We start from the raw sequence: 22,382 nt of genomic DNA, 5'->3' as shown, positions 1-22,382 counted from the left end.
GACTGAACTACGATGTCGTGCCAGAAACACGGCCTTTCCTCTCATCCCCGGACACAGATCGCAGCTCGCTCCTGAAAGCTTACGACGTGCATGCATGCCGCCATGGCAGAAGACGACAAGAGGAAGCAGCACAAAAAGCCGGACAAGGAGGCGCGCTTCGGACTCTGCACCGACGTGAAGGGCCTCCGGTTCGGCGGGCAGCTGGCGGCCAGGTCGTACACGGCGCGGCGAGCGGCGCCGCTGGAGCTGCTGCGCCTGCTGGGCATCCACCCGTCGTACGCGTCCGAGTGCGCGCACCTGCCGTTCCCGTCCACGACAGCCTACGTGCCCACGGGGTTCACCGTGCTGGCGCACCAGGCGTGGCGCACGCTCACGCTCGGCCTCGGCACCGACCGGTCCAAGGCCGTGCTGTTCGTGTTCGAGTCGGAGACCATGAAGTCGGCCGTGGTCGACCGGCTATGGCCGGCCGTGATCCCTCTCGGGGCCGTGAACGGGAAGCTCATCCGCGGGCTCACCGGCAGCGAGATGGCGCGGTTCAAGTTCCGGAAGGGGTGCCTCACCATCTACGTCTACGCCGTGCGCCGGCTCGGCGCGGCGGGGTTCATGCGCGCCAGCGACCTCGGGCGGATACTGCAGGCAGTGGTGGAGCTCAAGGATTTCATGGATCACACCGCCATGCTGGCGATGCCGACGAACCACAGGAGCCTCACTTTCTGAAGGAACGGTGCATGAGCCGTCTCATTCGTGAGGCTTTACATGACGGAGTTCGTCATCGGGAAGCCTGATCACACTTCGGTAGCACAGGTATTCTTGCTTGCCAAGAGCCTGATTCGTTTCAGTTCATTCATTTTTTCGGTTTCAACATTTCCACCCGTCTTATGTGGGAAAAAAAGAGAGAAATGCAGGCGAAGGCACCGCTCCCATTTTTGTTGACAAATGAGACCGTCTTTCTGGGTACTAGATTAGTACGAGTTTGGCTGGCAAAATCATTCGTTGCCTTAAAAGAGGATAAACAAGCAGTTGAGCAGTAGACCCAGCAGTGCCGGTCTAGTCTTTCTTTACTGTATAAAGTATAAGTTAGTCGTGCGTTACTTTGTTTCCTTACTTTTATCTTATTTAATAAAAACTTATAAAATTTAATTAATTTATTTATTTTTCCGTCCAATCTCGTCCGCTAAGCTTTTCATCTCAGCTACATATATGTAATCTATTTTATTAATAAATATAAATAAAAAATATAGGAGAATTAACTGATAATCTCATCCGTATTTTTATCACATAAAATCAAATTATGGCATCCTCCCAGCGTATTTATTCGACAGTGTTTCTATAGCATATTCATATCTCCTAACTTGAGTTTAAGGTTAATATTACCCCGTGTAATATTTTTTTTTACAACACATGCACTTAGCTAGGAAATATCTTAAATCATCTCATGCAAGTACCGTGCCTCAAAAGTTACTCTTCTAGCACGCATGTAGCATGTCTCTCGTGATCTCATCAGTTTTCTTGGGATAAACTGCTAGTGAGCAGTTGCAGAGATGTCTTGTAATGCAACCTCCACTTCAGTTCAACAACTAATCGTGCATGCTAAGTAGTGACGCCAGTCGCTAACTAGCTAGTCAGCGTGTGATCGCAGAAGATTAAGATGCCACCAGTGAATCGGTGACTCCGGCTACTTCTTAACATGCTGCAGTTGCAGGCTGTGCTCTTTGAACAAAACTTGCTGCCTGTCATTTCTCCAAAACGAGCAAGCTACGGGACCAGGTCGTGCAAAATAGCACGAGTGTGCTCATGTGCCGGCGACAAGGACGCATGCACCCGCCTTGGCGCGCCGCGGTCATCTTCCATGGCGCGTCTGCTGACATGTCTGAGTCGCTGCATCAGAATCTCGGCTTACTGGACAGTCTGCCTGGCACCACAACTCAACCCCGGAAGCAGCAAAATGGCAGCACGCAGGAGTACAGGACGGGCAGAGAGAAATAGAGAATGACGGGTGTTTCGTTTTATCCTACTCTCTACAGTTAAATATTGGATGCGGTAATATAAAAACAAAATCAACATATGAAGATGTGAATGTGTTATGAAGGTACCGTCGAATGAATACGTCGGGACTCAAGAGTGATGCAGTAGTTTGATTTCATATGAGATCCGAAAAAGTAGAACATGATTATTCATTAATTTACCTTCTAATTTTCTCATTTATTTTTATTAGTAAAACAGTTGCATATCCATAGCCGATAATGGAACGAGAAGGTTGGAGTGTGAGGATGGATGACAAAAATGAGTAAATTATTTGAATTTTAGAGGTTTTTATTAGATATGAGAAGAGTAGATGAAGAGATTGATGCGAAAATCAATTTATGTTCTATATAGTAGAGATAGATTGTTGATATCATCTTAGTAGTTGATTATTTCTCTTGTGACTCAGCGATCAAGATGAACCGAATATGAATATTCAAAATAACTTACTATGATCCTATTTGGTATAATTTACTACTGGCTTTTGCTTCTCAGAAGCTATAAGTTGAAACAAACATGTTGACTTATGGTTGATTTTTGAAAAACTGAAAATCTAGTTTCTAATAAAATAAACTAAAAACTGATAAGCTAATTGATAGTAACTTTTCTAAAAAGCTGGTATAATATAAACTTAAAAATTTCTCCTAAAAACCAACAGCTTTTGACATAAAGTCATAAATAGCTTTTTAGCAAAATCCACTTTTCAATAAAAGCTCATAAATTTTATGCCAAATATGACCTACATATATTTTGGATCGCTCCAATGCCCTATCTGCCAAAGCTGGAGCTAGCATTGCTCCACTGTGTCTATAAGCCAAAAGAGCTAAGTCAATTTGGAATTCAACTTCGCTAGAAGGTTCATATTCATGTTTATAAGCTTGTGCTAGGAGTGTTTTATACCTAGAGTTGATTTAATGTTATATTAGTACCTTTTGAAATACTATGTTTTAATGAGTTTTCTCAAATATGAACTACATTACTATTTTATTTTTAATACTAACACGCGACGAAGAATTTTTGTTGTTTTGTGGACCTTGATGGGATGCCGCGAAAATTGCGATCTAAAACCTTGCCGAATACGAATCACCATGTAAGGCTACCAGCATCGTGACAAACTTGGAAAGAGGAGACCAAAACCGATTTTTGTACAGTACTTGGCTTGAGCCCTGCAGACAAAAGCATCTTCTCGAAGGAATCTAATACCAACCAGGACAAACTTGCGTAGCCACGTAACTTCGACACGAGGAAAGATATCAATCCGAGTCCCCGCGCCGCGGTTTCCTTAACCATCTCCAACTATAATTCTTTCATTTTGTTTCTTTTCTTATTTATTTAATATTTTTATATGAAATTTAATATAAGATAATACGAATATCAAAATAAATATAAATCTTAATAACCCTTACGCCCATAAAAATGAGTGGAATTTTCCTCTCCCATCCACTCCCAAACCCAAGTGTCCGCCACCCATGCCAGAAAAGCTGGACTCTCCAAACGCAAACGTTAAGATTGTATCCAACGGTTTTCCTTCAGGGTTCAAAATCCCTTCACGACGGGATTTTTTTTCCCTTCAGCGCTTCAACGGTTTCCCTTCACGGTTCCCGTCGCGAAGGGATTCCCAGGGTCATACTCTTCAGACTGAGATTTTCTCTTCTTTTCCTTCGCGATTTCGCTCGAAGAGAAGTTATCGGAGATGAGAGGAAATAAAAGAAATAAGAACGGAAAAGGAAATCGAAAAGTGAACGAAATAAAAGGAATATAATTGAAAACAGTCTAAAAACCTTTCCAAATCCACATCATTCTATCCCCCGCATGGCCGCATGCGCAAATTCCCCCAAACCAACAGACCGAAAGCCAAAACAAATCCTCGGTCAGCGGCGGGCCGCGCGACCGAAGCCGCACCTCAAAAGCACACAAAAATTCGCAAAATCCGACGACGCATCGAGACCACCACCACCGGGCCACTAGGCAGCCATCCACCCCACCCGCCCGAGCCGCACGCGGACGCGGTCACGCGCTGTGACCGCGCCGCGCACAAGCGCAGCGCCACCGCCCCGCCGCCGCCGCCGACACCCGCTGCTTCTGCCCCTCCGCGTCCCTGGGGAGGCGCGATCACGCGGGAGGAACCGTAGCGCGAACTCTGGACTGCGACTCCGAGCCCTGGCTTCGCGCGGTTACTAATATTGCAAGGTGCTGGAGGCTTCGATGCAGAACCACGCGTACAGCCGGCTGGGGAGTTTGGGGGGCGGGGCGACCGTGCCGTCGCAGCCATCGTCGCCGCGGCGGGCGTGGGGGAGGAAGGCCTCGGTGAAGGGAGGAGGGTCGGCGAGGGCCGGGGCCGGCGGCGGCGCGGGCGCGGTGTGGAGGGCGGCGCGGGTGGTGCTCGCGGCTCTGTTGCGGCGGCAGGGGGTGTTCCTCTTCGCGCCGCTGCTTTACGTGGCGGCGATGCTGCTTTACATGGGCTCCATCTCGCTCGACAGCGTGCCCCGCGTCATCTCGCGCCCGGCGCCGGGGTCGATGTACCGCAGCCCGCAGCTGTACGACCGCCTGCGCGCCGACATGGACGCCGACAACGCCACCGATGCGGTGAGGGGCTCCTCCTACTCATCTGCGGCGCAGTCTGTTGGACTGGGAATTTATGTTTGTGATGGAAGTCTTTGGTCGTTCTGGGTTTAAGCATGCTCGTGCTGTCTTAGTTGTGGTGTTCCGTACTCGGATCATTGGATGCGAAGTTTCAGCATGTCTGCTGGTCGAGCAGAGAAAGTGAACTGTAGGCTAGTGGTTGGTACATGTTCAGATTATTTTATGACTGCTGATTTGGTCCATTTTTTGGGTTAACTTATCTTCTAGTTGCTGGAGAGTGGCAGTAAACTCATAGAAATATGTGTGGAGTACCGGTTTTATATTTCTTAAGTGTTAGTTCGTGCATGTGTGTAGTGAATGACAGGAGCAACTGATGGCGTTTCACCAGTTGATACCTGCTTCAACTTGTCGGGGTCATGGAATATTATTCATCGGCAGATAATGGTTGGCTTGGTTACAATCAGATAATTGACATTTCGGAATTTTGTCAGATCAGCTGGTGTGGGCGATAATGTATGTGCCAGTTGTACATAGTTCCTATTGGGGTTTGTACATTAAATCGAATGACCATCTAAATACTCAAAATCTTAGGGTAACTCAGTGATAGACTGATTTCCCCATAGCTCAAGGGAAATGGCACAGGTGTGTAGAAGACAATTTTACAGCTTCTAAAATTAATGCTTTTGTTCTATCAACTGAAATTTGTCATTTAACTCATCCTGTCCCTATTTACAAGACTCTGTCTTAAGTTCAGTTATTCATGTTTTGCAACCGTGTCTCATTTTTATTCATATTGATATTGCTATTTTTTTGTAGCTAGCGACGGTATGGCGACATGCTTACAAAGGTGGTATTTGGCGACCTTGCATAAGCAATAACACCAACGGTATGCCATTCCTATTTTTCTTCTCGTGAGTCGTGATTAATGAATTTCACATGTTGTGAATATTCATTGATATTTCTAATTTCAAATGTTGGTTTTTTCCTACTAATATGACTTTGACAAATTCGAAAGAAGGTAGCTTGTTTCATTCCACATAGGTTCCATTCAAAGTTTTCTAGTTTGTGGTATTCCATTAACTTGATGACTAAATTTGACAGATCTTATGTGTACTAGTGTATCATCAAGTGCACATGCATTTGATGTATTTTATTATCTTAGTTACGTGCTTACAGCTTCTAAAATTTCAATTTTGCAAATAAGAAACTATTCTCAGAAGTGACTTCTGAACTATAAGTAGATCTATTCATGGGCTACCCTGTCTGAAGCACCCCGTTACTTGTGCTTCAGTTTCCTGGCCTGAGCTTGGATTGTCCTGAGAATAGTTAGTAACATAGTTTTTGTACAAATTGTGTTGTATTTTTTAATCAAAATAGTAACATTATTTAATATTATCTCGAAATATGTAAATTTAATAATTTATCAATATTCTTGGGCTGTTTTGGGCTTTGGGTCTAGGTGTGTTGGCCTGAAGAGCAAGGCCTGGCACTTCCAGAACTGCCTGGTGTGCAATCTGAGGCCGGTTTGGCTTGGGTTTTGAGCAGCCTGCTTATTAGTAAAACAGGTTAGGAGCAAGTACGCTTAATGCTTATGAGCCGGTGATAGGTGCATATGAGCCACGGCCCATGGATAGATGCATATGAACTTGTAGTTCGCAATATATTATATTTAGTGTATTTGGCATATTTTGCTTTAGTCTCATCACTCATTTTTTTTACTTTAGGAGGTGACATTTTCTGCAATGAAATTTTATCTTGAGGGCAATATCTAATAATAATTGATTACTTATGGTAGGTTTGCCTGAATCAAATGGCTATATATATGTGGAGGCAAATGGTGGTCTGAATCAACAAAGAACATCGGTATTGCCTTCCGTTAGTGGTTCTTCATGACTGTTATCACTTGTGTTATTTACCTTATAATCTAGTTCATTGAGTTCCTTTCTAATGTTTTTTTTCTTTTAAAATTGTTTTGCAGATATGCAATGCAGTTGCAGTTGCCGGTTTTCTGAATGCAACTCTTATAATCCCAAATTTCCACTATCATAGCATTTGGAGGGATCCTAGGTCTCTCTCTCTCTCTCTCTCTCTCTCTCTCTCTCTCTCTCTCTCTCTTGCATGCCATAATGCAAATTATGTTCAATGGCCGAAACTTGGTTGATGCTAATACTGAGAAGGTTAAAAATGCTAGGTTTTTGTTCCAGTAGTGCTTGAAAGACCACTATACACATGCTCACCATTCTCTGTTATCTGTTATGCGTATGGTTCCATGTATAATCCTTTCATTTATATGCACATACTTTCTGGTTGTTCTGAGAATAATTGATCTTTTGTATCCCCTGTCATGCCAATTGATGAAAATCTCTTATCAATGCCGCAGTTTTTGCTTAAAATAGAATAATAAGACTACTGACATTTATTTTTTGATACAGCAAATTTAGTGATATTTATGATGAGGATCGCTTTGTCCATCGTTTACAAAATGATATCCGAGTGGTTGACAAGGTGCCTGAGTTCATAATGGAGCGGTTTGGTCACAATTTGAGTAATGTATTTAATTTCAAGATAAAGGCTTGGTCTCCGATTCAGTTCTATGAAGATGTTGTTCTTCCTAAGTTGATCGAAGAAAGGTGAGCTGTGAAGCCAATACTAATTACAGGTTCATAAGGATAATACTTTCTTGTGATATTGCTAAGTAATAATTGTTATAATACTTATATGAGCTTTGAAGCTATTTTATCTGAATTACAGGTTCATAAGGATATCACCATTTGCAAATCGGCTGTCGTTTGATGCTCCTCCTGCTGTTCAGCGACTGAGATGTCTAGCTAATTTTGAAGCTTTAAAATTTTCTAAACCAATCACAACTTTATCGAACACTTTAGTTTCTCGAATGAGAGAAAAAAGCTCTGAAAACAGTGGGAAATACGTAGCAGTGCATCTCCGTTTTGAAGAGGTTAGTTTTCTCTACAAAAGATTTATCCTTAGTCTGTTTATGAAATAACAAGACAAAATAAGGGTGCAAAGGAACCACCAGGATGTTTTAGATACTGCTGGGTCCTAGACTTCTGGTTATCAAAAGAATAGGAAACAAGTGGCTTTTCCTGTTCGTTTTCCGCTCATGATGCAAGGTAGGCCCGTTATAATTAGACAGGAGAATTCTCAGCTAGAACTTTCCTTTTCAGGATATGGTTGCCTTCTCTTGTTGTGTCTTTGATGGTGGTGACAACGAGAAGAAGGAATTGGATGCAGCCAGGGAAAGAGGTTGGAGAGGGAAGTTTACTAGGCCAGGACGTGTAATAAGGCCTGGAGCAATAAGGATGAATGGGAAATGTCCACTGTCACCTTTGGAGGTAGGCCTGTATCTAAAAGATGGTGTTACTGCTTGAAAAGAAACTTCAGGAATTTCATCCTCAAGCAAATACAACAGACACTGCCAAAGAATTTCATCCTTATATGCTTATATGATGTTTAGGTTGGATTAATGTTACGAGCAATGGGTTTCAGCAATAATACTGCAATCTATTTGGCTTCTGGAAGGATATATAAAGCAGAGAAGAACATGGCTCCTCTCCTTGAAATGTTTCCTCTCTTACAGACAAAAGAAACATTGGCATTGGATGAAGAACTCGCTCCATTCATGGTATATAGGATGGCTGCAAAATTTTTCTGTACTGAATTTATAGTATTTACTATTTAAGACAACGTGTGCCTGCAGAATTTCTCCTCAAGGATGGCAGCTATTGACTACAGTGTCTGTGTTCATAGCGAGGTTTTTGTGACTACACAAGGCGGAAATTTTCCTCATTTCCTTATTGGTCATAGGAGATACTTGTATGGTGGCCATTCGAAAACAATTAAGCCTGATAAAAGAAGATTGGCCATACTATTTGATAATCCACGTATCGGGTATGTCATTACTGTCATTCTTTAGACATAAGGGTGTATCATTACCTTTGACTTTGATGCCTTGTATTCATCATTTTTAAACATGGTTTTTTCATCTTGTTCAAATTCTGCTTTGTTTTTTTTTTTGTGCAGATGGAAGTCACTGAAACGTCAACTGATCAATATGAGAACACATAGCGATGCTAAGGGTATTGAAATGAAAAGGGCAAATGAATCTATATACACCTTTCCATGCCCTGACTGCTTGTGTCGTTCAAACAAATCAGAACACTCCAAATCCATCCAGGCCAGATAGCATCTAATAGTTGTATCTTAACTCATTTGACTGACCCTAATTCTTTCTTGGCATCATAGCATTCCCATTCTTTGCGTGCCACCTGGTGGTGTGATGTTCCATCTCCAAGCACCCCTACTAAAGTGTTGCTTGTCCATTCCATCCTCCCCAGGGCAACATCTGCTTGTATAGCCTGGAGTGTCTGAGATATATCAATTTCTTTTCATCTGAGCTAATCCTGTTGCTAACAATACACTGATCCATATCGACAAAAGATGTATTTAGCAATATCTAGGGCTGTTCCTTAACAACGTAGTGCTAGTTTGTTTGGTGTAGTACTAGTTCCCTTGTACATTTCTCAGCTAGGAAGCAATCGTCATACACAGAATTTTGAAGAAAGACAACCATTGTTTGTTTTGGTGAAATGTGTTGATCAGTTCTCCAAGGCTGGCCCTTTGCCCCTTTGTCTCAATGTTTTACTTCTTTGTTTTAACATTTTTCTATGGATTAGTTGCTGTAACTTGGTTGGACACTAAGCAAGTACTATCAGTTCAAAGATTTACAGCCGAAAGGTAAATTGTACTGTAAGATTCTTGTTCTTCATGTTGCCATTGTAGTAGCAAACTGGATGTTTCCTGAGTGCAGTGCATGATCTTCAAGTGTGAGATTGTTCGAATGATCAAGTATATCATGGCAAAGGTAAACTACTTTTTTTTGAATGATGTGTTCGCCTTCATTTCTTTGTGCTTGTTTGGTGAGTTGCTTGCTTTATTGTGTGCAAACCGCAACCATTTAACTGCAGTAATGTGATACAGGTTTTACCACCGGGGCTTGTCACTTACCCACGATTCAGGTGGCTGGTGAGTCGAGAACTTCTCATCCAGCTTTTCAAACAAATAAAAAGACAAAGAACAACTTTTCCTTTTGAAATTTCTTACGATGGATTTGGTTTTGTCTCCTGCTGCTTCTTTCTTCCGGTGATCCATCTTTTGGAAGGTGCCTATTTGCTACTGGATCAAGATTTCTCAAACCAAACTGAACATGTTTTCAGGTCATCCCAGAGCTCCGGAGTCCGGACCTCACAGGAGACTTCAGCCTGCTTGCTGTTTTGGACTCGAGTGGCACCCGAACATAAGTAACTAATCTATACTTCACCACCCCTTACTGCTCACGTGCTCCATTTGAGCCCTATGGGTCTCCCCTCTCCTTGACATACACGCCAGAGTGAACAATCCATCTAGATCTCAACGAAAACATCAGAAAAAAATTCTAGATAAATGGGATCAAAACATTAATATTCAGGCAAGTGGGATCCTAGGGGTCCGCAGGCTTAACCTGGGTTCATACTACCTAACATTTTGTCTTTTAGGTTGTATCAGCAAATCTAAGCATGATACTCTATTTGGTCATAATGACCAAATACATAACGTTTTGATAAGGTACGTCTCTAATGTATAGTTTTGATTATTATTTTTTATTAGAATATATTTATAAAATTCATTAAATTTGTGATATTAGGAAAGTATTTTTTAAATCTACGCGTATAATTTTATTATTTCTAAACTAAATATTTTGAAAACTATTGTTTGTAAAAGTTTAGCTAAATATTTTTTTTAAATGACATGTATTTATGAGCGTAGAGACAATAAGGAATGAAGCTGTGGTGCAGAGTACTTATCCGTATTTTAGACCTAGAAGGACTGACTCGACGAGCACCACTTTGTCGAATAGGACCAAGGCATATCGTGGTACAAACTTTGCAAAACTGCTTGGCGGGCTGGCGTAGTTGCTACAGTCCAAGCCACCTACACACCACGCCATTCCAACAGCAAAGAAGACCGCAAGCAAAAACCGAAACCAACCGAACAGGAAAGGTGGGGGAGAAAAGACCAAAATACTCCCCCCTCAGCAGGCAACCCTTCCGTCCCTTTCTCATCGGTCATAATCTATCTCCTGATCTCCTCTCTCCCCACTCCAATGCTCCGCTCCACTGGCGAGATGGGGAGAGGCGCCCCTCCCATCTCGCCGCGCCTCGCGCTCGGGGCGGTGCTGGTGCTGCTCGCGGTGGCGGCGGCGCTGCCTTCCCCGGCGGCAGGGGTCAACGTGACGGCCGTGCTCGCTGCGTTCCCCAACTTCGCCGACTTCGCGCGGCTGCTGGCGTCCACCCCGGTGGCCGGTGAGCTGGCCGGGAGGTCGTCGCTGACGCTGCTGGCCGTGCCGGATGCCAACCTGCCGCAGTCGCCCTCGGCGTTCGCGGCCGCCGCAGGCGCCGACATTGCCGACATACTGCGGTACCACGTCCTGCTCGAGTACCTCTCCCCGTCCGATCTCACCCGCCTCCCCGCCTCCGGGAAGCTCGTGACGACGCTGTTCCAGACCACGGGACGCGCGCCCTCCGACCTCGGCGTCGTCAACCTCACTGCGGGGTCCAACTCCACCGTCGTCGTCCGCTCGCCGGAGCCATCCCCGAGCTCGAACGCCACCGTCCTCGTCGCCGTCACCGCCGTGCCATACAACCTCAGCGTGCTCGCGGTCGGCGGCCTCATCTCCCCCTTCGGATTCGACCTCGCGGCCTCTGAGAGCCGCCCACCCCCGCCGGTCAATATCACCCGCGTCCTCGCCGACGCGCGGGGATTCAACGTGGCGGCCTCAATGCTGCAGGCTTCCGGTGTGACTGGCGTGTTCGAGGACGACGAACACGGCGCCGGCATCACCGTCTTCGTCCCCACCGACGACGCCTTCGCCGGCCTCCCCGCCACCGACCGCCTCCAGTCACTCCCCGCCGAGCGCAAGGCCGTCATGCTCCGCTTCCACGTGCTGCACTCTTACTACCTGCTCGGCTCCCTCGAGTCCATCGTGAACCCCGTCCAGCCCACGCTCGCGACCGAGTACACTCAGGCTGGCCGCTTCACCCTAAACATAACCCGCGTCAATGGCTCCATCGCCATCGACACCGGCGTTGTACAGGCATCCATCACCCGCACAGTGTTCGACCAAAATCCCGTGGCAGTCTTTGCCGTCTCCAAGGTTCTACTGCCCAAGGAAATGTTCAGCCAGGGCGATGCTGACAGCACCGCTGTGTCGCCACCTTCGGTCACGATGGCACCAGATGCCGCTGGGAACGAGCAGACACCGCCGACGAGGCTGTCATTGCCGCCCGACCTGCACGAGGAGGATAACAAGTCGTCAGCCGCATTTGCAATGACAAAGGGGACCGTGTGGTGGTGTATAGGATTGATGTACCTACAGCTGCATCTGTTACTATTTCTGGTATGAGGTCCAGGTGTTACTCGTTGCTCGCTTCCTTGTGCTCAGTTTTTGTTCTTACTGTCTTTAGAACGTGTACACTGGGAAATGGATGGGATGGGGAGAGAATTCCGTAGCTGCAAAGTAGCAAAAAAAAAAAAAAAGTTGCTTCACTTGATTATTCCCGTTTCTTTTTCCTTTTGTCATGTGGCAAAGGGAAAAATAATATCACACATAGAAATCTATTCAGTCCTTTTGTTCCAAAATGAATAGTATTTTCCATTTTGAACATGTGTGAACTCAGGATTTGGGGGTTCTAATGGGGTTGGCGTTGTGGGAAATTTAGAATCAGGATTATTTCTGAGGGTGTGAATTCGGTAGAGCTGGATTACCGAGGGGTGAGGAGATATAGCACTATGGAATGGATAGGTGGTAAGCGGGGACGCCACCTGGCCGTCAACCCTTTTGGATTCCTTGCTTCTTTTTCTCACTATCATCTCCCACTCTGCTTGTGCCTAGTGTTTGATGATCTCACAACGTCAGTATGTTATGAATACTCATGATATAACAAAGTTACTGTATCATGTTAGATCATTTAACTCTTGTCGGAACTGAAGTCTCCTTAATGATAAGTTGGTTGCCAGCTGAGGTCCGAACTGCAAAAGCTTCCTATGTGAACTTATTGGCAATGGACAGCCTCTGGCTACCAACGAATTTTGGTGGAGTAAATTTTACAAACGCATGCTCAACTCATAGGTGGATTTACTGAATTTCGGTTATTACTGATTTGAGTTTTATAGTAGAATGTTTGTACGCTTAGCAGGACGTTGCTGAAGTTAAAAATTCTAATTTTCTTTCTATGGAGGTTATAAATGTAAGCGGCTGAGCATAAAATCTCCATCAGGCTATAGTACCAATAAAATGTGGTTTCAGTGATATATGAACTGAAGAAGGATTTTTTTAACCATCTCAAGAGAGTTAGACCCCCATTTGTCATTGCCAAGGTAATGCTGAAAACCTGAACCAATCGGCTGTCTTAATTCTGTATGGTTTGACAGTTGTTCAAGCAGTCCGGCAGATGCACACACATTGGGAGAGAATGAAGGAGTGAGTAATATTTGTTGATATGTCGCTGGTACCTGTAGTTCTTATGCTGATATGCCTAACATTCTGTGGTGCTTCCATGCTCAGAATGAGATAGTGGTTATATTTGGGGGACCACTAGCTATGTATGATAGCTCGTTTGTAGTTTCCCTGAAGTTTGTGAGCATGATGGACCCAATGAGGCGACCCATGTTTTAGTTGATTAGTTACTGGGCCTGTTCCGTCATGTGCAGGTCATGCGTACTTTGCTGGAGTCATGACCTAATGGGACCCATGTCACCCATGGAATTTTTTCCCTGGGATAAGCAGATGTTGGAGAAGCCTATGTGATGATAGCCATAATCGCATTCTATCCATTCTTTGCAACATGGGTTCGATCAATCAAGCATTGCTGCTTAATGAGATGTGTTGCATAAATGCCTTTTGGGTTGAGCTAACTTAAACCTGATCTGCAAGACAAAAATCCCCAGAATATTTGATTTTTACTCAGCCAATATTACAAACTCCCTTGGTCCATTCAGAATTTAACTTATCATCAACTTGGTTACTATTCAGTAAGCGCACACCCTCTTTGCCACTCAAAAGGGAAAGTAGAATAGCAGGGCTTATCTGAGGTATTAGGAGAATATTTATCATATAAGTTGAGTGTGCCCTACAAACAGAAGAATCTGGGTGATCTTTGACCAAGGAAACAAAATGAGGTGTGACTTTGAGACATGGTGAAAAATTAGCAGTGGGGAATTTTGGAGCATCTAGGTTTGTTCTCCTAATTAGAGTTAAGGCTTATCTGAGATATGTTGGACTAGTGACAAATAACTGGTTTATGTTAGGCTTGTGGGGCTGCTCGTCTGGAGCCTGCAATGAAACGAAAAGGTCTATGCAGGAACTTTTTGGTGCATTTGCATCTACGTCCGGCACACTGAAAGGTCTTATCAGATAAGGCTGTCTTACTGTAGTCTACTGCATGCACTGCACTGCACTTGTCAATGGTACAGTTTATAGTTCTGAGATAACTCTGAACTTCATCAACGCTGAATATGGAACTGGAATTTACCACTATTGTTTAAGTATTTATATCATTTGAATCTGATCAGTTTCTCATGTCTATATTATGATGCCTTGCCTCTCTCCATTTTGTTCTTAATGGCTATAGTACTATTTTCCCCTTTCGCATGTCTAAATGCAGGAGAAGATGACATTAGTTTGGAATGTGATCAAGACTATGGTACTAACACAGTGGACTTAGTTAAAGAAAACTATATTTACTTTTAGATTTTGCCTTAGCATTGCTGTAAAATTGTATATTCAAAGGACTTGAATGATGTGAACGAAGACATGCCACATGCTAAAAATTCTTGGGTAAAGCAAAAGACTGAAGCGACTAAAAGCGATCCAAACTGGTAGGACAGGTTTGATGTCAGTGGAGGCTTTTGTTCGATGCAGCTGTGGAAGTTAGCCTGTGACTTTGTGATCACGTGGTAGCTTCATGTACTATTTGTTTTCCGATATTTTTAGCTATGCACGAAGGTAAAATTTAAAAGCTACTAGTATAAATGCATAGCTATATGCTGCAACATCATTAAATCAAGTGAACGGATTTCAGTGATTTTTGTTAGGAAAATTCACGAAGTAGCAGTACCAGCTGGTTTGAGATTTTTGTTAACCCATGGTATTGATCTGATAACAAGATGAGGAAAATTCAACTAGTAGATGCTGACCAGAAAACCCAGGATTTCTGGTTATTTCAACAGGTGAGTTACCACTAAACACTGGTTTATGAAGTCTACTCTGAACCCTTGTAGCACATCCCTTTTCGTTAATTTATCCTCTTACTGGTATTGGTTATCAGAATTATGTCTGTGACAGTCCTCGGGTATGGCAATCTCGCAAACTTGTATTAGATGGTGTACAAAGTAATTTCACATTCGATTCTGCCGTTGATTTGTATCTAACACCATCAGTGGTAATTGGTACTTTGTCCAAAGGTTGGTCTAGAAAAAACTGTACGCGTAAGTAGTTCTGCAGGCATTGATGCTGCTGTGGTAGGAGGCAGATGATTACAACCATGATGATAACAGGGTCAAAAAGGGTGCAGCATTAGTCCGGTACCACACAGTAGCTATGCTGGCTGAGGAATCTATCCGTCTCGCTACAGCAAGGGTCCGCCCTGCTTTTACTCTCCTACGAAGAAAATAGTACTAGTAACTAGAATCCTGGGATGGTAAACAGTGCAACGATGACGAGCAAATGGCATGTAAAAGTTGCGGGACAAAGGGGAGGCGTGTCATCTTAAAAGTATAATAACAAAAAGTGTGTTTGCGTGGTGTTAGGTTTCGGGCGTAGGCTCAACCCTGGCTCCGAAATGAAATGTGAACTGGGATGGGGATTTTGAGTAAGAACTGAATTACTAGTACACTTCTCCCTGCCTTGTTTGACTACTTCAACCATATTTTCTTCATTTCGTTTCCTTCCCGATTTCTTTCTCTATTCTCATTCCCTTTATTTCCTCTTATCTCCAACAGCTTCACTCCGAGGGGAATCACGAAGGGAACGGAGAGATAATTCCGTCCTGAAGGGAATGACCCTGGGAATTCTGTCGTGAAGGGAAACTGTTGAGAGAGGAAACGGAAATCTCTTCACGACGGGAATCTAGACCGCGAAGGGAACCTGTTGGATTTGGTTAAAATAGGCGACGAAGTCATCTTGTACTATTACGTGTAGAGGAACCGCCTCCGGTGAGCAGGGTAACCGCCTCCGGTGAGCAGGGTAGCTATCTTAGGTATCTGTATCACAGTAAATTTACTAGAAGTTTGGCTGGAAGCTCGAAAATTGGTCTAGATGATCTCTCCTCGTACATCCAGGCATCTGAACTGCGGGATAGAAATTTACAAGGCCAAACAGCTATACATCGCGAAGCATGCCTAACAGAAACCATGAGAACATCAGAGAGTACCCAAGCATTACGCAGCAGTGTCAGCAAACCACTGATCTTGCAGGCTTTGAGAAGGGAGAAAGGCTAGTTCAGCACACGTGTTTTTTTTTTTCACATCACCACCACACCAACCGACTGACCCCATCACTGGCTCAGGAGCAGCATCGCCTCCGGCCGCTGCTGCACGAACCCGTGGAACGGGTGGCGGTGGTGCGGCTCCTCCACCTGCGCTTCCCGCCCGACCCGCGGCTCCGGCCTGGCTATCAGGTTCTCCTTGTCGCCGTCGTCGCCGTCGTCGTGTCTCCACCGCTCCTCGAACTGCGAGTTGCTCCGGCCGTAGCGGTTGCTGTCGTCACCGGACGGTTGCGCGACTGCGCGCGAGGCGTTGCCGAGGTTGAAGCTGCCGAAGCCCTTGATCTCGCACGCGATCTTGCGCGCCCGCTCGCGCTCCTCCTCCAGGAACGGGCCGCGCTCCAGCAGCTTCAGCACGCGCTCCGACTTGCTTTTCACCGTCAGGCCCCAGTTGAATCTGCGGCAGAGTTCACGGATCGCATCAGCAGCACAACGCCATGTGAGCACGCGCGCGTATGGACATGCTTACCCTTTCTCGTCGATGTGCTGGAAGGTGGTCATCCGCTCGATGACCTCCCTGTTTTTCTGGAACTCTAAGGCGACGCTCCGGGGGCCGTGCGTGAGGAGGTGCTCCAGGAGGAGGAGCGCCTTGTACGCCTCCCTCCACTGCTTCCTGTCGAAACTCGCGAAGCGCCTGTGCAGGATGTTCGAGATCCTGACGTACTCGTCGATCTCGAACGCCTGCCGGGCTATGAGGCCCATCGTCTTCACGTTCGGCGGCGACGCGTCCCCGTTCGTCGCCTCCTCCGTCATCCTACACGCCAAAAGGGCAAAACGTGATGAGCAGAGTGAACGCCGCGAGATACGATTGATCACGCACTTATACAACCACGAAGGTTAGCGAGCTAACTCACAGCTGCGTCGGGGTGACGTCGGTGAGCGCGAGCCGCGCGGAGCGGATCTTGCCGGTGAGGTAGGATGACGCCTGCCGCCTGAGCTCGTTGAAGAAGGGCGCGTCCATGGTGGGCAAGAGGAGACAACCACCCTCCTTCTCTGTCCCGACCGATCTGCCGCCGAGGTGGGCGAGAGGAGATAACGAGCGACGGAACAAGAGCTGTGAGTTAGCTCGCTATCTCCCTATATCGGTATGCCCGCCCGCCCGCCCGCTCACCCGCGCGGCGGCCGGCCAGCAACCACTCCGCACACGAGCGCTAGCGAACAAGCGGTACGAGGCCGGTCGAGCCGTTGGGAGCGCAACCGAACCACCTCCTCGAGCTCGAGTGACGCACGCCACGCACAGGCAACGGGGTGGAGTCGCTGGGCGAGCTTAATGGATGGGGAGAAGAGCGCGCCGCGCTGCGCTCCGATCGCGGACTTTGAAGCGTTCAACCTTCGTCGAAGTGGGGGTGGAACGGACTGGATGGGCGACCGTGACAAAACGTCAGCCGGCGGATGCAGCGCGTTAGAATTTTGAATCCGCATCCCGTGGTGCCGGTACAGGACAGGAGGCCGCTGCCGAGGTCACGTGGTGCGGTCGGCCTGCGCGCGTGACGCTCTCGCCGTGTGCCGACGGCTCCCGGATGGGGCAGCCGGTCCTGGTCCCCTACTTAGTTTTTGGCATTTGCAAATAACTCTCTCGTTTTTTATTTTTTTGCAAAGATATCACTCGAATAACAGTTTTAATGTTATTTTTGTAATTTTCTAGTGTAAGCTTGCAATAATATTATTTAGTAGTGATTTCTTTGCAATTATCCCTATTTTTTTACATCGTGCCGTGTCTCTATCGCATCAGTGTGACGACGTTAGGCATGTGTGAGAACAAAAGGAAGGTGATGCTTCTTTTCAGGATGATGGCTAGCCCTTTCTAATTTTTATAGCCAAAGAGTGATAGAACCGATGGGAACTAAGGCCTCTAGAATGATTTGCAATGAACGTCTGGCGGCGACATTCCACGTCACTCGGTGCGTAGAGCAGCCTATGGACTCGGGGTTTCGCAGTAGAAAGTGTTACGAAGAGATGTCCTTTGTTGTCATATGACCAATTAGAGAGTAACTAATTAATAGTTACCAATCCAAACGGTCACAAACATGATGGTTTATGTACTATATAATGTAAACACCAGACGAAAGTAAGAACACAGGCTAATTGGCCTCAAAATCCATCTGGATAAGCATGACAACTTGCTCTCACTGCCCAATCGATGGCAACCCCGTACCTTCCATTCATGTGTCGCTGGAGACGACCATCTTCCTCGTCCTACCGCTATCGATTGTTACACGCCGCCATGGCTCCCACCGTGGCTAAAGATGTCGCCCGTACTACGGCTTCATGTGGTCATGCTCGTCGCCGTGGTCGTGCTTGTCACCGTGGACGTACCACCATTCCAGTACATGTCACTAACACTCCTGCATCGGCCATGCCCGTCATAGTACCTGCTCCTCCAAGCATTGGCTCCCCGACGGCCTCCCCAGGAAACACCCCGGTCGTTCCTCCGGGCGGGGACTCCCTTCTGTCATCGGCTCCATGAGAAGAAGCAACGGCGGCTGCTCCAGGCTCCATCAATGTGGTCTCCTCTAAGAACCAAATTCACCGAAATTGGATCTTCAGGATCCGTCACGACCGTCTTCTCCCTGGCACCATGGCAGACTACGCCCCTCCATCGTCTTCCCGTGGCTTTGACCTCAACTCGCTGATAGGAGATGAATAGGGATCCATGGCTGCTGCCAGGATCAGCATCTAAGCCGGCCCTCACCCCATTATAGGACCACCTACAATGGTGTCCTTCACAGTGGCCGGAATGGAATCCAGCTGGACTTAGGGCACCATGGCGGCTGCATCTTCCTTTGTGCCGGCCATTATTGACTCTAGCCTCAATGTGGAGAAGGCATCCTCCAATGAGACCTCCACCTCAGCCTCCACTGATGCTGCACTGCCCACTGTCGCCTTTGGCACCAACGACGGCACGCTGGAAGCTCGACGTGGAAGCCTACCCTTCTTCACCGATGCCACCACCTCAAGCACTCATACTGAGCCCCCTCCACCAGCACGTCACCCCAGGCGTACGACGACGGCGGTGGTCCACCGTCGCCCAGGCCTTAGGTGGGGCTCATGGAACCCAGAGGCCCTTGGCCTCCCCTACTCCAGGAACTAGCGCGCGCGGAGTGCGCAGGAGGGGTGGCAAGCTATAGCGAGGCGGCTGCGGTGGCCGAGCGGGAGGGGCGGGTGCAAACCCTAACTGTCACACCCTCACCGCATTTATATGGTGCGAGCCGTCCCCTCGCTTGGGCCGGTCGGGCCAAAACGCTGCCTGGGCCTCAGCCCAAGTTTCCTCAGCCCATGTGGCTTCTAGTGGTTTTGGCCATTTTTAACAAAAAGCCCTTAGGCTATATCTTATTTACAACATTGTGTGTAGTTCAGTTATCTATTTTACAACCAAGGCCTCAGGTTTAATGAATATTGTACTGTACACATTTACATCATGTAAATATGCATTCCAAACCCTGTGTTATTTGGAATCCTGCACTCTTCCATGTGTTCGCTTCATGCAATTCCTATAACATATAGTTTACTTAGCAATCTTTGTTTATTTTACAATTATTTTTCTTTATTACAAAGTTTACATTCTGCACTCAATTTAATTAAGCCCAATGTGCTCACGCAAAAAGCTTAATTCAAAGTAAAATTTAATGCAATTTTTAAGTGATTACCTAAATTTAATATTGACGAAACATAAGGTAATAGAACTATAGCATCTACTGCATATTTGTAGATTATCCACTATTACTGTGAGGTCTACATTTTATCACATTGACTTAATGCTTACCTTCAACGTGTTCTTCCAAACATTCTACTTAGCATAACACAAGATAATAGGAACATAGGCATCTACTGAGAAATATCGCATTATGCTTCCTACTACTGCAAGATCTACACCATTTTTAGTAATTATCTTCAACGTATTAGTTACATAATCTGAGGTCTATACTATGTAATTCAAGTCTCAGCTTGACTTTACATAATTTTTCATTATTTACAATATTATCATGATTCTTCAATTTACCTTAAATGTAAATTTATTCAATCATTGGCGGTAGAAAGATCACAAATGAGAATATCACTCTTTGAGATTGTTGTTTGCTCTTAATATGGACATACACCTTTATAAGTATGATTAAAAAGGTGTCAGTGCTTAATGATTATTGGGTCATGTCCTAGCGAATTTAAAGCTTTAATCTTTGAATTCATAGGAAATATGACTCAAACATTTTCTTGGAGTTTTCTCGCTCTTTTTTTGGTTTTTATTCTCTATTTCAAAACCATTATAAGGTAGCCATTTAGCAAATATTTGCAAATGAGTGTTTGAGTGCGTAAGGCTTCATTCAAACTGGTCTAAACATGTGTTTTTGTCTTGTGGCCATCTGAAGTTTAGACTCAGCGAGAGATTTTAGTTTAGCAGAATCTTTTTCTTATCATCGGATTATCCAGTGCTCTCTGCTTTCTCCTCAGCAGATCATCCGGTGCTTAGTGGTATGTGTTGTGTGAAGTCCCCCTGCAAATGGTCCGACATCTGCTCATTGTCATCACTGGACGTTCCGGCACTCAGTAAGAGGCAACAAAATCAAAGATGTTCAAATATAGTTCAACAAGTACAATTTTGTCAACATTGGACCTTCCAGCGTTTAGAAACCAGTTTTTTTATCAGAAAAGGTCCAGCATTCAATGATTTGTTTAGCGGACATTCTGGCGTGTGAAAGTCAGTTTTTGGCTCTTTTTGCAAGGTCTCTATAGAAATTGGTACAACGCTATTTTTGGCATACATAAATGGATTTGTACCGGTCACATATATATATTGGGGAACGGGTTGGCTACGCTAGCCTAAAAACAAAAAAAATCCACCGCACTCACCTAGAAAACCATGCATGTAGGAGATCATAGATCGTTACCACTCGACGAGCAGTGCAGCGAAAGAAGAGTTGAAGTAGACTGCTCCAATGTCGTGCGCGTCTAACTCCTCTAGCAACTTCTCGATCTTGATCAAATCTTCGTTTTAATAAAGTGGTCAAAGGGTTTGATTTCATCAAGAATGAAGAAGAGCCTTATGTTTACAAAAAGGTTTGTGGGAGCATACTTATGTTTCTGGTCTTATATAGATGGCATGTTATTAATCAAAAATGATATTTCAATGCTTAATGCTGTCAAATCTTCGTTGCAAAAGAGTTTCTCAACAAAAGATTATGGAGAGGCAACATACATATTAGGCATAAAGATCAATAGAGATAGATCGAGAAGGCTAAACGGATTAAGCCCGAATACATATATTGATAAGGTATTGAAAATGTTCAATATACATGATTCTAAGAAAGGTTTCTTCCCAATATCACATGGTATCACTCTCAGTAAGAGTCAGTGTCCTTCGACACCTAATGAGGTTGAGAGAAAGAGTGTGATCCTGTATATTTCCGTTATCGAGTCCATCATGTATGACATGCTTTGTACACACATATGTTTTCTATGCTCTAATTGTTACAAGTAGATACCAATCAAACTCAAGTGATATTTACTGTATCAATTTTTACTGTATCCGTTACACTGTAGCAGTGCATCTGATCTATCTATCTACGATCCAACGGTCTACAGAAGTTTGAAGTCACCTGACTTCACCCATCGGTAAAATCAGAGGATCGAAATCCGATGGAGAAGCAGCCGGAGGAGGACGAAAGGGATCCATTCTTCTGTTCTTTATGCTTTCGTTTCTAGGCAACGCCTGCTCCTCCTTTACGGCTGTTGCCTCTCAGACCATCTCCAGTAGAGGAAGCAAATTTGCAGATTCGGGTGGTACAGTGTTTTGCGAGTCACTGTTCACAGAGGCTGCTAGTGGGCTGGAAGAAGAAAACAGCGTCAGTTCTACAGTACTGCGGAGAGAGAGCATGGGCCTCAAATCTGCGGAGTTACTGTAGCACACTGTTCACAAATACTGCTAGTGGGCCCGAAGATGAAAACAGCGTCGGTAACTGTAGCAACACTGTACTGTACTGTTCAGAGAGGCTGACAGCGGGACTGAAGAGAAAAAAAAGTAAAAGGTAGAAAATAGGGTAGCTGCTAGAGATGAAAAAAATAAAGGATGCTATAATAATAATAGAGGATACTATAATAATATTTTTAGGATGAAAATTTGATGTAGCTGTTGAAGATGATCTTAACCAAGTGAGCCACCTAACCCTCACAGTCCAGCGCACAAGC

General features: G+C 45.3%; 4 protein-coding genes across 5 annotated transcripts; 3 read left to right on the top strand and 1 right to left on the bottom strand.

The window, feature by feature from the left end:
- Positions 1-781, top strand: LOC133890405 (uncharacterized). The gene has a single exon (XM_062330788.1). The coding sequence runs from the start codon at positions 91-93 to the stop codon at positions 715-717; it is 627 nt and encodes a 208-aa protein (XP_062186772.1). The 5' UTR covers positions 1-90; the 3' UTR covers positions 718-781.
- Positions 782-3,845: 3,064 nt separating this feature from the next.
- Positions 3,846-9,233, top strand: LOC133924212 (protein ESMERALDA 1-like). 2 transcript variants are annotated; one of them, XM_062369654.1, is made up of 10 exons: positions 3,846-4,608; positions 5,422-5,491; positions 6,401-6,480; positions 6,584-6,672; positions 7,038-7,235; positions 7,357-7,561; positions 7,791-7,958; positions 8,081-8,248; positions 8,324-8,514; positions 8,647-9,233. In XM_062369654.1, the coding sequence occupies exons 1-10, from the start codon at positions 4,228-4,230 to the stop codon at positions 8,807-8,809; spliced, it is 1,713 nt and encodes a 570-aa protein (XP_062225638.1). In that variant the 5' UTR covers positions 3,846-4,227; the 3' UTR covers positions 8,810-9,233. The 2 variants fall into 2 exon arrangements, with proteins under 2 accessions (XP_062225638.1, XP_062225647.1); XM_062369663.1 differs by having other exon boundaries at positions 3,847-4,608; positions 6,401-6,468.
- Positions 9,234-9,349: 116 nt separating this feature from the next.
- On the top strand, positions 9,350-12,323 carry LOC133924225 (fasciclin-like arabinogalactan protein 4). The gene is made up of 3 exons (XM_062369673.1): positions 9,350-9,487; positions 9,604-9,648; positions 9,840-12,323. The coding sequence occupies exon 3, from the start codon at positions 10,766-10,768 to the stop codon at positions 12,062-12,064; it is 1,299 nt and encodes a 432-aa protein (XP_062225657.1). The 5' UTR covers positions 9,350-9,487; positions 9,604-9,648; positions 9,840-10,765; the 3' UTR covers positions 12,065-12,323.
- A 3,578-nt stretch (positions 12,324-15,901) lies between these two features.
- LOC133924194 (uncharacterized) lies at positions 15,902-17,598 on the bottom strand. Its single transcript, XM_062369634.1, has 3 exons — positions 17,057-17,598; positions 16,672-16,956; positions 15,902-16,599 (listed from the first exon to the last, which is right to left on the bottom strand). The coding sequence occupies exons 1-3, from the start codon at positions 17,161-17,163 to the stop codon at positions 16,215-16,217; spliced, it is 777 nt and encodes a 258-aa protein (XP_062225618.1). The 5' UTR covers positions 17,164-17,598; the 3' UTR covers positions 15,902-16,214.
- Between the last annotated feature and the right edge of the window lie 4,784 nt (positions 17,599-22,382).

The sequence above is a fragment of the Phragmites australis genome, chromosome 1, assembly GCF_958298935.1.
Source record: "Phragmites australis chromosome 1, lpPhrAust1.1, whole genome shotgun sequence".
NCBI classification, from domain to species: Eukaryota; Viridiplantae; Streptophyta; class Magnoliopsida; order Poales; family Poaceae; genus Phragmites; species Phragmites australis.
This window is presented reverse-complemented; position numbering and strand designations above follow the sequence as displayed.